We start from the raw sequence: 16,783 nt of genomic DNA, 5'->3' as shown, positions 1-16,783 counted from the left end.
AAATAACATTTAGGCAATATAAATTACATTATTATGCACCAACTCTGCCTTATAGAGACATGAAGATAAAGTGCTTTCGACGAGTAAAATGCTGTTAGTGCTCTCTGAAGTATGAGAATGTGTAAAATGTTTCTGATTTCATATTCTGGTTTTGTGCATATTGTGGAAAAATATATAAAGGAACTTTATGGAGGGCAGTGGCTGCTTCTCTATCCCCAAGTTTAAGTGCCTTTCCTGGGAGGGTTTTCTCCAGCAAACAAACACTTTGGCAGAAGTGTAATTGGTTTTTAATTTAATTATTGAGGCCATCAGCAAATTCATCTTTTTAGGGGGTTCTTGCTCCTCTTCTTTTGGGGATTTTACATTTTGCTCTGAATGTATTTTATTGCAGATACTGAAGAGGGATCTTGGCACAATACTGAGATGAAGCATAAATTTGCCCAACTATCTGTGATCTTCACCTAAAATACAAATCTCTGCACCCTGGTTTTATGCAGGTGCTCCTCAGAATAATTATGTTTTGCCCTGCACATTTTATATTGTACTTACTTGTCAGAAGAAGCAGCCAAAAGCATGAAACACAAGTCATTTTTGGAAAAGTTAAACCTGCAGATCTGTGCCAGCCCAAAAAACGGTGCAGTGGGGCTGAGTTGATCATTGAATCCAAGAGCAAAGAGAAAATGCACTTTTATTCAAAGTATATAATCTTGATTAAGTTCAGGTTAATTCCTGTATAATTAGGCATGATTTGGGGTAGATTGTCAGATTATTTTGAAACTTAATGCTGATTTAGAACCCACTGGATCCTTGTGGTATTTGAAATGCTTTTAATTTTCAATTGCTGCATTTTAATGCAAAGGTTCCAAAGGGGATGGGATTCCCTTTTTCTGAGGAATTCTGATTTATTTAGAGAAAATTCCTCTCCTAGTGGAAAAAGTAAAGCAGTAATTCAAGTATTAGCTATTCCTTTTGTTAATTAATCCCTGTTACCTGTTGGTTGTGCTCCTGCTTTTCCAGACAGTCCAACCTTGGCTGGACCTGTTTCCTAAGCAGTTTATGATGTGTTAATTAAAAATTTTCATTTCAGAACCTGCATTTATCTGCTGCTATTTTTATGTCCACATCTTTGTTGCAACATAATGCAGCAAAAATTGAAACAGTGATAAAAGATTAAAATCCATATTTAAGAGTTAAATATTAATAATTTTATAATTTTTGTAAGCTGTGGGGATCGTTCTACCTTTAATTTTTAAAGGTCTAATTAGGAAATAGATTAATTTATAGAATAATAACTGGATGATGTTGATGCAGAAATCTCCGTTCTGTCAGCCCTTTATCAGAATGTTGAATTTTTTGGTGGTTGTGGCTGCATTTCCATGCAAATGTAAATCTAAGGGATGATATTCCAGGCTGCAAGGAGATAAATAAGGGGAGGTAATTTTTTAGCCTTTAGTGCAATATTATCCATATTTCCTCTCTTATTGAAGAACCCACACAGAGTTTTATGGCTGTGTAAGTTTAACACTTCCAGGAATTTTTCCTTTTAAAAAGACCTGGATTTACCGATTAATTTTCTAAAATCTTATTTACAGCTCTCCCTCTTTCTGCTGAGTGTTTAATCCATTTTGCTGTATCCACTTCCAGTAGGAAGGCCTTTTTCCTTGCTTTTTCTCAGGGATATTCACTGAAATGAGTGCATTGTTGTTTTCTGGTCCTGTTAAAGGTGCCTTTGCTGCAAAAACTGCTTTAAAACCCCAAAAATCCCGTCCGTGTGCCCGAGCCACCCGGGCTGTTTGCCACAGCCATTCCCTCCTGCCTTTGATTTGCATCCAGCAATCCATTGTTGCTTATTCCTGACATTTTGGGTTGGTTTTAGAGGAAACAAGATGGGATTTTCCACCCACCTGGTGTTGCAGGGTTCTCTGGAGATCCCAGCTTAAACCCACCTTGCTCTGGCAAGTGGCTCCTGCTGAATGGAGTGAAATGGAAAATCCACAATTAAAGTAATAAATCCACAATTAAAGTTAACAAATCCAAATGTTTTGGTGGCCATGTGTGTCCTGGGGGGAGAGGAAGGAGAGGATTTGGGGAATCCTCAGCTCAGAGTGCTGCTGATGTTTGGGGACAGTTCCAGGTTTTTGTCCCTCTGATCTCAAATCTGAGTGAAAATTCCCTCAGATGGAAAACTCTGAGTCTGAATATCCTGTGGTGTTTTAGCAGGAAATTTGGGCATTCCATTCAGAGCTGGGATTTTATAGTTCTGCCTCATTTAGTTCCTCACTGGGCCCTGAATTTCACAATTGGGCATTGTCATTGTTGGCTCTCTCCTTCCCAGTTTTGGTAAATTGGCAGTCTTGGAGGAGAGCTCTGGGAAGGTTTTGTGTCCTTTCTGTCGATGTTCCAGTGTCTTCTCCTGGCTCTGGCTGCAGGAGCCACATTCCATAGCCAGGCTTTCCCTTCACTGTGGTGTTCATGTCCAATTAGGATGGACTCTTCCCTTCATCACTGGTCGTATTTTTGGTGGCCTTTACATAAATTAAAATTTCAGATTTTCTGCCCATTGTTTTGGTTAATAATTTGCTAATTAGTCCATCCCTGATGCTGGATTCTTTATTTCTGTTGATATACAAAGAGCATCTGTGAATTCCATGGACTAAAATTGCCATTTTTCCATGTTTTGCATGATTTTTCTCCACTTATAGTTAATTTTGATCAATTTAAGGTTATTTTTTTGGGAGCGGGTGGATCTGTATCCAGTCAGGACACTCCTACCATAGCCTATTCCTGAGTAGTGTTGTTGATTAATTGTATCAGAGGAAAAACTCAGACGTAAATATAATTTTACCATCCAATCTTTTCAACAGATTTATGTCTGAAAATGCAGGGGTTTAATTCAAATAGTGCCAGATGTGCTTATTATATTTCTGTGCTATTAATTCAGATTAGGGATTCTTCTGTGGGATTTTATTTTTATGTTTTTAATGTGAAAACCATTCTTTTATCAATCTGGAATTTGCCACCCTCAAAGACTTATATAAGGAAAAGTTGACAATTGCAAATTCCCAATCTCCTTTGGTTTTATTTTTATTTTAGTATTTTATTCTCTCATGAAGAGAGATTATTTTATTCTCTTATGTCTTCTTATACAAATAAGCATTTTCAGTTTCTTTGGTAATTATTTTTTAATCACCCAAAGAGGAGTAAATGGCAGGAAAGGAATCCAGCATTCCTACGATAAACCTGTCCCACAATATTTTCCATAATTTGATCAAAATCTGTTTAAAAGCTGGCTGGGCTTAGGCTCCTTTGTTGCTCTCTCCTGTTGGGATTTGCTGGGAGTGGGATGGATAATATTGCAGGTGGAGGCAGGCCCCTGACTCACAGAATAAATTCAAATATCATTTTATTGTAACCCTTATGTTTGATTTCTTCCTTGGCTCTTCCCCTCACTGGCACTTGAGGTCTCTTTTTGCTGCCCACAGCCCCAAACTGGGGATTTCTCTGCAGTCAAACATGGAATTCTGGTTTCAGGTACCTGGCAATGGTGAGGGCTGGATTTGTCTTTATCAAATTCCAAGAGAAAAGATTTGTGTAAAAAACCCCCAAAAAGGATCACCATCACCAGAAAGTTTGTTGGGCTTTTATCCAGATGGTTTGAGACAGAAAAGTCCTGCAGGTGAATTTTACCCCAGCAGTGCCAGGGATGAGCAGGAGGAGTGGAACCTGACCAGTTTTAGCACGTCTCAGCCATTTTCTATATGAAATTCCATGATGGTAAAAATTCAGAAAGGCGACATTGCAGCTCAAAGTGCTGCAGCCTCATGGCCTGCTGGAATCCTGGATAAAAGCTTTCCAGGCTGCCAAGACCCACATGCTCTGCTCCACAAAATTCCCTATGCCTCCAGCAGAAACTTGGACTCTCTTTATCAACTTCATGTTTCTCAGATTTTTTTTCCTCAGTGTTCTCAAGTTTTCACTTTAATATTGTTTCCTCTGTCAAGAACATTTACCATTCATCCCAAACAGAAGGAATAATTTCCAAAATACATTCTAAAGCTGAATTAAAGTGTTTGTTCCAATCTATTAATTAGTTGAGAAGCTACGTCTCCCTTGAAATGGAGTATTTGGGAAGCCAACCATGGCTCTCCCAAATATTCCTGGCACTTGTTTCCTGGATCTGTGAGTGACAACCAAATTATGGGGGGATATTTACACAAAACCCACCAAACTTTAAGTTGTGAGTCTGTTTTAGTGTAGTTTTATTAAAATAACTTTTTATAAAAGGAGTAGTGATGGAATGCAGTGGGTGAACTGCAAAGAAATACAAGTTAAGGGTTGTGCTGCACCTTTATAAATCAGCTGCCATTAAACATTGAATGATCTAATCCAATTTTTGCTTGAAATATTAAAAGCTGTTATTAATCACATGGATGTTGCTGGTGTCCTATGGAATCCCATCCTTTTCTGAGCTGGGATTCCAGTGTCTCACAGACACTTTGGGCACGTGTAAAATTCATTGCTGGGGATGACCTCAGGTCATTTTACAGTGTGCTTGTTAAGGAATTTTAGGGAATTCCTCTCCTGCTTTTACAGTTAGTGGACTCCTTCACCAGCTGCCACTAGAAATACTTTTAGTTTTCCTTTAACTCTCTGAATTCTTTTCCTTCTGTGTTATGCTTGAGACCATGAGAAAGGTACAAGGGTTTATTTTGCTCAGCATCACTCTTGGTAATGCTTCCTCCACCAATCGTTTCACCATTTTGAAGTTTCCTGAGGCTCTTGCTGAATTTTTTCACTTAATGGTCCCCAAATCAATACTGACCTGGGGTAGCTGCTTGTTCTCACGCATTGCTCCTGGCTTGTTTGAGGCTCTAATTGTGGTTTTCAGCTGAAATCCCCTCTGTCCTTTTTTCTCCGAGTGCTGGCCCCATCCACCAGTTGGAGAGATGTTTTCTGGGGCCAAGGCAGTCACCTTTATTCAGAATCCTGCTTTCACTCCTTGGTTAGGGCTTATTGATTGATGAGGAGGTGGCTGTGCCGAGTTCTCCCCTGGAGTAATTAACACCTGGGGCCAGGGCAGAGGGGAAGATGCCTCAGAGCAGCTGCCTGGGCTGCTCCCAGTGGGAAGCTGCTGGGTAAAGGAAGGATTTGAGTCTTCCCTCCCTTACACCAGCAAGGCACATCCATAACTCCGTGGGAGGAGTGGGGAAAGGTGTTTGGAGCTCCTCAGAGCAGCAGGATCGGTTGTGGAACTCTGTGTTTAGTGCTGGGAGTGAATCTGTGCAGCTGCTGCTGCTCCCTTCTCCTCCTCTGGAGCCTGCTTGGGGTTTGCTCTTTGGTGGAGTTCTTGTGGGAGTGGTGGTGCTGGGCACAAATATCCTAAAGCTGCAGGTGGAACCTCTTTCTCCAGTCAGTGGTGCTGAACAGTGGTGGTTGTGTGGCCACAAGGGATCAAAGGCCAAGATCAAGGGTGGTTGTGTGGCCAGCAAGAAGGGATCCAAGGATCTGAGAGATCCAGGGATTTTTTGGGTAAATATTTGAACTGGATATGCTGTAGGGATAGGAAATTTTATTTTGGGATGCCAGAGCCCACCTGATGCATGAGGTGCAGAAAGACTTGGGCTGTTCATGTGCAGACATGAGCATGGTGGTGTTTGACTCCAAACACTTTTCATTCTCTGTTTGTCCAGCAAAATTTTGCCAAACTTGACTAATCCAGGTGGGATTTTGAAATTTACAGTTGTCATGGAATGGAGAAACCACAAACGCAAGTAAAGCTTCTCTGAAACTGAAACTGGGCATGTTGGTTCTGGATAAAAAGCAGATCTTTCCCTTCCTCTCCTGCCTCTCCTCCCATGGCATCCCAAAGATGCCAAAACAGATTGCAATGATTAGTTCATGGCAGGAAGAAGAAATGGGAAGATAATTTATGATAAATTTCAAGATGTTTCTTGCTGCCACCCAGATTAGTGGTCAGGTCTGATGGCAGGATCGATATTGCAGCTGTAATAATAATAAATTCTGCCCAGTAATTCTGGGTTTATACAAACAGCAAAAATCTGAACTAAAAACAATAGAACTCTGTACAACCAAAATCTGGATCTTCATTTAAATTGCACTTTAATGCAGCATCTCTCCTATTGGAAGGAGCAGTCAGTAAATTCTTGGAGAAGAAATAGAATTGTTCTGTCACTGTCAGCCTCTCCTTGTGGGTGTGGATGAGGGTGGTGAGGCCATGCAGAGCATCATCAGTCGGGATATTCATGGCAAAGAGCTCTGCCTAATTAAAATCATGGAATCATGGCATGGTTTGGGTTGGAAGGGATCTTAAATCCCATCCCATCCCCTGCTGTGGGCAGGGACACCTTGCACTGTCCCAGGCTGCTCCAAGCCCCAGTGTCCAGCCTGGCCTTGGACACTGCCAGGGATCCAGGGGCAGCCACAGCTTCTCTTGTCTGTATTTTCCTATTTAATCTTCCCTTTTGCAGCCATTTAGAGAAACTCTTGAGAAGAATTTCCTAAGCTGCAAAACGCCACCAAAAATTCCCGTCAGGTTTTGTTTTCAGTGCAGAGCAGAAACCTCCCAAACTTCTCTGACGCTTCCAGAAATAATCAACTTCTGAACCCCGTGACAAATAGGGTTTGTATATCAATTTAACTGTGGCAACGTTTGAGTGGCTTCACATTTGGAGGGATGGCAAACACATTGGACACAGTGCAACATCACTGGGATGATTAGCATAGTGGGGCCACGGCCAACAATGTGCTCCTCGAGCCAACAGATGTGCAGCAATACCTTCAGGAGAGGGAAAAACCAGCCCAGATAAGAGAAAAGTGTGAAAAACTCAGCACATTAATCACGTTAAACCCAGTTCTGGAGCGTTTTGTGGAGCTGTGTGTTTGTGTGGAGCGAGGTCACCCAGGAGCCAGGCAGGGTTTGGGGTGGGAGGGCTGGGAGAGGAGCTGGGCATGGGATGGTCATGGTGGGGATGGTGCTTTGGGTCAGCTCTGGAGATCTCCTTGGTGATTCCTCCCTCGGTGACTCCAGTCTGGGAGTTCCTCTGGCTGCTCTGGGTATGGAGTGGCTGGAGGAGGCAGGAGCTCTCTGGGGTGGGAATGTCCTGTGGAGTGTCCAGTGTCCCATGGGTGGGAATGTCCAACGTCCCATGGAGTGTCCAGTGTCCCATGGGTGGGAATGTCCCGTGGAGTGCCCAGTGTCCCATGGGTGGGAATGTCCACCATGGAGTGCCCTGTGTCCCATGGGTGGGAATGTCCAACGTCCCATGGAGTGTCCAGTGTCCCATGGGTGGGAATGTCCTGTGGAGTGCCCAGTGTCCCATGGGTGGGAATGTCCACCATGGAGTGCCCTGTGTCCCATGGGTGGGAATGTCCAACGTCCCATGGAGTGTCCAGTGTCCCATGGGTGGGAATGTCCTGTGGAGTGCCCAGTGTCCCATGGGTGGGAATGTCCCATGGAGTGCCCAGTGTCCCGTGGGTGGGAATGTCCTGTGGAGTGCCCAGTGTCCCATGGAGTGCCCAGTGTCCCATGGAGTGTCCAGTGTCCCGTGGGTGGGAATGTCCCATGGAGTGCCCAGTGTCCCATGGAGTGCCCAGTGTCCCAGCAGGTGTGAGCTGATCCCTCCTCTCTTGCAGACTCCTGCTGAACAGGCCAAGGCCAGGCTGCAGCTGGTTCTGGAGGCAGCTGGTGAGTAAATGACAATCTTCAAAACTTTGCTTCATTTTTGTGCCGTCAGGTGGGATTTTATCCCTTTGTGTTTGGCAGATGCTGATCCTGTTCTCTGGAGCTCACTTGAATTGTAGGTTAAGATTAAATTGGTTTGCATTATTGTTGGTACTTAGTAAAGCCCTTTAAGGAAATAAAAATAATGCTTTTCCTACACTAAAACCTCATGCTTATCCTCTGGCTCTTGCTGCTACTGAGACATGATTCTGTGTTCTCAAAAATTTGGTTTTGTTTATTTTTTTGCAATTTTCTTTATATTTTAGCATTGTTCTAAATCAGTACAAGTATATATATATATATACATATTAGTGTGTGTATATATATATATATATATATATATATATATATATATATATATATATATAATTTTCCCCCTTTTGGAAGCCCTCTGTTTAGAGGAATCTCCTCACATTGCTGATGTACTTCATTTTCCAAAATCCATCCAGCCTTTTGCTTTGTCTCTCTTCCAATACATTCCTTGTTCTCCAGAACTTTTAATAAATCTTTGAAGCATGTAATTATGAAATGGATGTGACAGCTCTGACCTCAAAAGCACAATTTGTGTATTCTGCTGCCATCGATCACATCTCATTTTTTAATTTCACACCTGGGAGATGTACAAAAGATAACTGGGGGTTGTATATCATCGTGACCTGGGCTCCAAAATTTTCCAAAGCTTATCAGAGGTCTGTGACATTATTAAATTTAAATATCCACCATTGAGGGCTGGATCTTAGATTGAAGCTGCAGGTTGTTCATAAGGAACAGAAGAGATTTAATATCTTTGTGTCTCTTACAATCCAAAATACAGAATCAAGTTCCTTCCTGGCTTTATTTAAGTCTTGGTCATCCCAGGTATTTACGGGATCATCACCCACCTTCTTCCCCTAGTCCTGCATTCAGTCAATTAAATTTAATTTTTATTTAATTGCTGTGAGAAGGGGTTGGAAATGTTGATAAATGTTGTTTCAATATATTTTTGTGTGTTTACTCCTTGCAAAATTGGCACCTTTTAGTCTTCAAACTTAAAAATGAATTTCTGCTGAGCCATTACCCAGCAGCTTTTGAGGAGCTGAGGCTCAGCAGGTTCATTGCTGTTGTGGTAATGTTTTGTTTGAATATGATTGAAATGAACTCTGTACTTCAGTGGTGGTGAGTGGAGCTGCTGTTGGTGCGCACAGGGCTCCATCCCAAGCTTGGGAATGAGCTCATGGAATATCTGTGCAGGTTGTGGGGATTGCTCCGAGCCCACTGGGTGGGAATGGGGAGCTGTGCTGTGTTCCCAGTGGGTTGTCATGGATCTGGTGTTGATGCTGCTCCTCCCTGGTTGGGACAGACAAAGCAGGGGCTCCAGATCACCTGCAGGGCTTGTAGGGACACTGGGGACAGTCCCTTCGTGGTTCATCCCTGCTGAGATTGTGGAATCATGGAATGGTTTGGGCTGGAAGGACCTTAGATCCCATCCATCCCGCCCTGCCATGGCAGGGACACCTCCCACTGTCCCCATGTCCAGCCTGGCCTGGGACACTGCCAGGGACCCAGGGGCAGCCACAGCTGCTCTCCAATTCCCTCTTTGTATTTCCCTATCTGAATTGCCCTTGTGGAGATATTTAGGATCTTGAGAAAACCTGCTTTTCGAATTTAACCTAGATATTATTTTAGGAAATAGCAGCTGCTCCTTCTGAAAGGCAGAAATCAGCACCTAGTAAATCAGGCTCTTATTACTGAGATTTTTTTTTTCCCTGGTGTATTTGGAGATTGGAATTGTGACTCTGGTCTCTCATTAGGAGAGCAGGTAAAATAAAAAATACTCACCTGTGTCTGTGGTGGAGGAGGGTAAGATGGCCATTTTTATATTTAGGTTATACAGTGCTGAGAGATTTTTCTCCAAGTCCTGCATTCATGCAGACTTCATTAATTTTTTTTTTATTTTTAAGTGTAGATTAATGTCAGTGTTTTGTTCTCATTGAGCAAGGCAATATTGGGAGGTACCCAAACACTTCTAATTCTTGAGACAACTGAGTTTTGATTTATAAAACCCTTCATTCCTCAGAGGTTGTCGGTCCCAGCTATAAATTCATATTTCCACGATTTATTGAATTAGATTTCTTAATATTGAGGTGCCAGGGAGCCTTTTGAGGCTCCTCTGACAGCCTCCCACAAGTCGCCGTGCCCGAGCAGATGTTAAGCAGGCAGTAGTTGAATGTTAATTTGGAGAGGGTGGGATGTTTAAGCCCATCTGAAGTATGTTCCATGTGGGCCTTCCAGACTGAGCCACAATGCTTTGTCTCTTGGGAGAATTTCCAAGCTAAACCTCTTTCTTTTCCTCGCTCTATATGGACTCTCTCAAGTCAGTATAAAGCAGATCATCCCTGGGCTAAAGCTCTCCAGCTTTTGTTAGCGGGCTCTGTAGGGCTGTAATTAGGCCTCCTGGCAGGCCCTGCCGGCCAGTTAATGGTCATATGGAGTTTTTCTGAGGCAGACTGGCTTTGTGTAAATCCTTGCTCGCCATCTCCTTCTGGGTCACTTCCTACCAGGCCGGGGCTTTGTGCCCTGCCCCACGGGCGGACGGGGAGCAGCGTCCCCTGACCAGCGCCGGCTCCGGGAGCGCCGCACAATCCACCCGGATAATCCCCAGTGTAAACAGAGGATTTAGCTCAGCTTCTGTCACTTACAGTTGCCAAACCACTTGGGTGTCTGTGATTTCTTTCCCAGACTTCATTACCGAGGGACGCGGAGGATCCGGGCTGGGGGTTTGTGCCGAGCGTGGCTCCCGGCGCCGCTTTTTAGGGAGAAGTTGCAAATGTGAAATCCCGAGCTCGGGGCGAACCTCAGAACCTGAGAGCTGCTTAGTGCGTGCTGTAAATTATATGGGCACCTGTGCTTTCTCATAAAGATTCAGATATGGATGGATATTCCCAAAATGTCAATAAATTCCCGTGAAACAGCGCACGGGTGTCTCGAGCTGTCGATGCTGCCGCCTCTTCCAAAGGGCTCCGGGAGCTTTTCCATGGTGCTAAGCAGAAATTTCTTACTCTCCATATAAAGGCGATGACAAAAGGCAATTGATCTGGATTTTCAAAGGTCTAGAGTTGAAATAAGTGACTGATGTATTTTTGGGATCTGCATTTCAATCTGTGGCTGAAAGAGCAGTCAAGAATAGGGCGTTTTGTGCAAAGAATTCGCCGGAGTTTATTTAAAGGAAACTTCGGGAGCGAGGCTCTAAATGTGAGAAAATGGGGGAATACAAATCCCAAACATTTACCATTTATCAGATCCAGTTCTGGATATTGGATATTTAACTCATCATCTTTGAATTATGCTATCAGATCGCTGCCTTTAATTTTGTAGCCTGCATCTTTATTTTATTTAACATATTCCTCAAAGGGAAAATCATGGAATACGATGAGTACTTCAGCCTTAACTGGGGTAAATACAAATATTTTATAATTCTTATTGCCTTTTTTTTTTAATTAATCTACACATTCTACCAGGAATTATTGAGGAGAAAAAGCCTGATTTGCACTCAGTGCCTGATAAATATGGGCAAATATTCTCTGCTTTTGGGTATCAAAATGGCTCATAACAGATGTGGCTGAAAGGACCACATACGTAGACTGTATGATTTTAGTCTGGTGGAACTAATAGGATCACTTGCTACTTTATAGATTCTTGCTTTTCTTTTACTTTAATAAAAACTGTTTAGTTAAATAGGTTGGCCTCTATTTTGCTCTTTTCTAGCTATGCAAAGCAGTCGGGCGGGCAGGTGGCAACAAGTATGAAAAATTTCCTTTTATTGGGGCTTCTTTTCAACTGCCAAATTTATGAAATGTTTATGGATTTCTCGTTTTGATGGTGGTTTTCTTTCAGTTTTCTTATTTGTGCTCTTTCCACTGAGAACTCTCTGGCTTTAATTTAAATTTCTAATTATGCAATGAATTTTAGGAGGGTGGATAACATGTGCTGTTATATACACACAAAGGATGAAATAATACTTAAAATATTTTACTTGTTCTGTGGAAATTTAAAGTAGGCTTTAAAAATAATTCTTGCCCCAGAAACTGCAAGAATTTGAACTATTAACAAGCTTAAAAGTTCTGAATATTGAAAAAAAGATTAATTCAGTTGCTGTGTAGGATTGATTTATTATAAAATTCTAATTTTTATCAATTTCAAATATTGGTCTTGAATAGTGGCTGTTGACACTTTAAATAGTTGAATTTTACCTCTGTTTATATAAAAATCTCTATTTGGAGAGCAAAGGAATCTTATTGAATCATGTTTTCTTGTTTGAATCATCAAATTCTTCCTTGAGTCATGCTTTCTCTTTGTGACAAATGTGGATGGAGGTGCTGCAAAGGGTTTTGAGGCTGTTTTGTGGAGCATTTCCTGAACCCCCAGCAAGTAGAGGAATTTTCATCCCTTGTGAGTCTTCACCAGTGGGAAGGTTGTTCTGTTCCCTGTGTCAAAGGAAAATAAACTGGAATTACCTTGGGAAGAGCCTCAGCAGTGATGGCTCAAACACCTTCCCTTCATGTCCTGCTCTAGGGCCACCTGAGATCCCATATTTGGGGAATGGTTCGGGTTGGAAGGGCCTCAGATCCCACCCAGAGCCACCCCAGCCACGGCAGGGGCACCTCCCATTGCCCCAGGGTGTTCCAAGCTCACCCAGCCTGGCCTGGGGCACTGCCAGGGATGCAGGGGCAGCCCCAGCTGCTCTGGGAATCCCATCCCAGCCAGGAATTCCCAATTCCCAATGTCCCACCCATCCCTGCCCTCTGGCACTGGGAGCCATTCCCTGTGTGCTGTCCCTCCATCCCTGTCCCCAGTCCCTCTGCAGCTCTCCTGGAGCCCCTGCAGGCCCTGAGCTCTCCCTGGATCCTTCTCCTCTCCTGGCTCCATAGGGGAGGTTTATCCTGCTCTTGGGCACCAGCTAATTTAGGAAATCCATCTAATTATGGAGTTAATGAACCCAGTTTTTAGGTCAGCTGCTGATTCCTACTCAGCAGATTTTGGTGTCAAAACCGATTTCAGTGACAGCATCAGGAGAAAGAACATTTGGAAAAGCTCAGAGCAATAGAATAATTAAACAATTAGTTTAAAAATCAAGAAGGTGTGCATTAGAAGAAGTAGCTAATTTTTATATTATGTGTTTGATGGGAATTTCAGGTGTTTTAAGACTGAATTTCAGAAAATTCAGGAAGTTTTTGAGCTCACCTGGGTGCTCCACCCCAATGAGCTCCACAGCCAAGCTGGACAGAGACACATTTCCTCAGCCATTCCTTGCCCTGAGCTCCTGGCAGAGCTTCATAATCTCATTAGAGTTCTAAAAAAAGTGAGAATTTCTGCACACAAAGTGACAACTGTAGAAAAAAAGAGTCTTTCTCCAATTAATTGCTTCTTTAACATATTAACGGTGTTGTGTTTACAAAATTTGTGATTTCTGAAGTGCAGCTGGTTTGTGGTAAACAAAGTAAACACTTGGATAATAGTAATTAATTAAATAATGTAAATTAATTTGCAGGATTCCTGAAAAAATACAGGATTTTAATTGAGTGTAGGTAGAGAATAAATGTGTTCGAAATGAAATAATTCACTTTTGCAATGTATAATATCATTCTGTTAGTTCACTTCAGGGACCTCTTTTAGGTTCTTACAAGAAACTAAAAAAAATTGCTTTGAACCATTTTTGTAGAATATTAATTTGTTTTTAAAATCAGAAGCCAGCGAGGAATTGTAGGGATGCCTAAATAAACCAGAGCCTATAAGCAGAATTTAGAGGAACTTTATTAGTTAATGAACATTTATTGCCTCCAGAAATCATTCTAAAGCTTTTAGAATTTCTAATTTTTTTGTTAGATTTTTATCCAAGGTTTTTTTTTTTTTTTGTGGCACCAAAAGTATCTCAGGCTTGCATGGTGCCTAATGGGTTTCTGTAATATTGCAGCATATGGGATCCAGGATTTTGATGCAAATCTCTGTGCTAATTATGTGCAGATGAATCTTGCAGGCCTGCTATTGATCTGCAGTCAAAGACAATTTTTCAGTTAGCTCAAGTTTTATATCAATTCATATTTAGCAACTTTGCTGTAATTTAATTATCCGCTGGTTTGGCTGTGCAAACCATATGTGGTCGTGGGGCTCGTTTGTTTTTAGCAAGTCTTTTGGGAGATGTTATTTCTTAATATTGATGGGCAAATATTTGGTTCTGGTGTTTCACATGGTCTGTCACGGGCTCCTCTGTGTGCAGCTGCCCTGTGTGGGCTCTGGCCATCCAGGCATTCCCAGGAATGGGTGTCCTGAGCTTTGTGCTGACAGCTTCCCTTGTAACATCTTTGGATGTTTAGATTTTCTACAAGTGAAAGTGCAGAGTGTTTTTATCCATGGATATAAATTCCAGTGGTGGATTTTACAGCCTGAATGCCCAGGAAAAGGTTTTCAATTGCCCCATCTGCTCTGGCTGGTGCTGTTCTGGTGTTGGTGGCCTCCCTAATTTCCATGTGGGAAGTGTGCCGGAATCATCTTGCTGAAAGGAACCTATGGATTAGATTAAATTAAATTAATTACAAATCCCAGTGAGGGTGGGCAGGCCCAGGCTGCCCAGAGAAGCTGTGGCTGCCCCTGGATCCCTGGAAGTGTCCAAGGCCAGGATGGACATTGGGATTTGGAGCCACCTGGGACAGTGGGAGGTGTCTCTGCCATGGCAGGAGTGGCACTGGCTGAGCTTTAGAGTCCCTTCCAACCCAAATAACTCCATCATTTTCCTAAAGTATTTCACAGGAAGTAGAAATAAATCCCTGCTGGTTTTGTGCTTTTCCCATCCATCCTTTCAGGAGAAGCTGGAATGCCAGCACAGGAGTTCAGCACTCATCCAGCACCTTGTCGTGTGCCTGCACCATCTCCTTGTAACTCCTGGATATTAATTTTCTCAGGGACAGTATTTAATATGGGTAATAACCCCCTTGTTTTAGTTATTGAAAGCCCATTTATCACAACTTTATTAAACATGGAGAACTAAGTGTGCCATTTTGGCCAAGTGCTTTCGCTCGCTCGTGTTCTCTTTGTTGCCCCAAATGAATGAAATTAGAACAAACAATCTCCGAGTCATTTGTAATCAAGCACTGATTAATGGACTTTGGTTTCACAGCCATTATTCATTCAAGAACACCTGATATCTTTCCCATAAACAAATCGTGTTTGTCCAAATTAAGAAATTAAATGAAGCATTTGATGAGTTTATGATTGACCCTTCCAACTCGGAGCCCATTAGTCAACGTCGTTATCATGCAAAAGCGCCTGACTAATGTGCTGCCTGAGTGTGCTGTGTGGATTTATTATGATTTCTGATTAATGCCTGCTGCAAGCCAGACCACGGCATTGTAATAATTCCTTGATTTCCATTTGAGCAGCGCTGAAGATTTTCATCTGTGATGAAATGCATTTGTGTCCCATTAGATTTAGAGATGATTATGAGGTGTCGGCCGAATAAATCTTAGCGTGGAGCAGAGGGTGCTTGGCAAGGACTCTTCAGTCCTGGTGGGCTTTTTGCAGGGCTGCTGCCTGTCATTGGCAGGGATTTTGGAGTGGTTTAAGGGCAGTTCTCATACTTTGGCTTTTGCAAATGTGGGGGTTTGTGAAAGTTGATAGAAACAAGACCCCCAACGTATTTTTATATGTGAAACATTTCTTCTCATACCTAAGAGGCTGATAAGAAAATTTTATTTTGTTTTCTTTTTGTTGTTTACGCACCTTTATTCTATGAATATTTATATCTGTGTTTTCTTAGGAGTGTTTGGTAACTTTCGTGACTTGGAAAGGATTTTATGCAGTATTTTCTGTTTTCTGCTGAAATAACTTTTTTAGCGGTGTTTTCTCTCTTGAAAGGCAGGTGTCAAACTGCTGTAATAGTAGGTTTTACCACTCCTCCAAATGTCAAGAAAGGCAAGTTCACACTGAGTTAAACCTGCACCAGGTGGTTTGAGCCCTGTTGCCCCAAGCCCATGAAAGAATCCATTGGAAAGGGCAGAACAGCATCATCAGTAAAAGGCAGCAGTAATGGAAACTTGTGTCCTCTACCAATCTCTCATATTGATCACCCCAGCAAGGAAAAAAGAAGTGTTTCAAAACACAGTTTATGTGAAAAATCAAATTAGGTGCCTTTATTGCAGATCCTCCCTTTAATTCCAGTTCTGTTTCTCTTCTCTGTGGCTGCACTGTGATTTATTATTGAAGATTTCTGAGCTGCTTTGTTTAAGCCATGGTGTATCCCCTTATGTTCTTAAAATACCCACTAAAACTATTTAATCAGTAGTTTCTTGAAGGTTTTGAGCATTTTGTGCTGCTGATCTGAAGCCCTTGGAGAGTTTTCTCTGAGAAATGTGAATGATTTTACAGTGATGAGTCTCTGAGCAAGAGGAAATTGTGGTTGCATTGGACGGGGCTTGGAGCAGCCTGGGACAGTGGGAGGTGTCCCTGCCCCTGGAAGGGGATGGCTCTGGGGGGGCTTTGAGGTCCCCTCCAACCCAAACCACCCTGAGGTTCTCACTCTCTGCAGCTCTGCCTTTCCCCCTGTACATTCCTAACTTGCAGCAGCTCTGGATTTGTGTTTCCATTTTCTGGTCTGACATGTGGGCAAAGCTGAAGGGCAAAGGAAGTAAGTTGTGGGAGAGTACATGGAATTCCAGACTGGGTTGGGTTGGAAGGGGCCTTAAAGCCCATCTCATTCCAGCCCTGCCGTGTTCCTGGGCCAGGCTCCCCTTCCCCGGGCCAGGCTCCCCTTCCCCGGGCCAGGCTACACCTTGGCCTCCTCCAGGCCTGGGTGCCAGTTGAGTTAGAAATACATTATTTTAAATCAATCTCAAAATTACCATTTGGCCTGTTTTCTCAGGTTTCCTTACAGTAGAGACTGACTTTTAAAAGTTCATTTTCCAGCCTTATTCCCAATATTTTGGTGCCTTTCTCAGTGTGGCTGTCCCCCGTTGGTGCTGGCCCTGCCTGGCCGTGCCTCTCTGCCCTTTCAGCTGGCCATTATTGACCTTT

The 16,783-nt window shown here is 42.7% G+C and overlaps 1 protein-coding gene across 1 annotated transcript in view; it reads left to right on the top strand.

Annotated features, from left to right (window-relative positions):
- Positions 1–16,783, top strand: part of RSRC1 (arginine and serine rich coiled-coil 1) — a 98,008-nt gene that overhangs the window by 50,735 nt on the left and 30,490 nt on the right. Inside the window, exon 7 of the mRNA XM_063167425.1 lies at positions 7,654–7,705. Within this exon, the coding sequence (XP_063023495.1) occupies positions 7,654–7,705 (52 nt within the window). The remainder of the gene's footprint in view (positions 1–7,653; positions 7,706–16,783) is intronic.

This window comes from Melospiza melodia, chromosome 12 (genome assembly GCF_035770615.1).
Source record: "Melospiza melodia melodia isolate bMelMel2 chromosome 12, bMelMel2.pri, whole genome shotgun sequence".
Classification (NCBI taxonomy): Eukaryota; Metazoa; Chordata; class Aves; order Passeriformes; family Passerellidae; genus Melospiza; species Melospiza melodia.
This window is presented reverse-complemented; position numbering and strand designations above follow the sequence as displayed.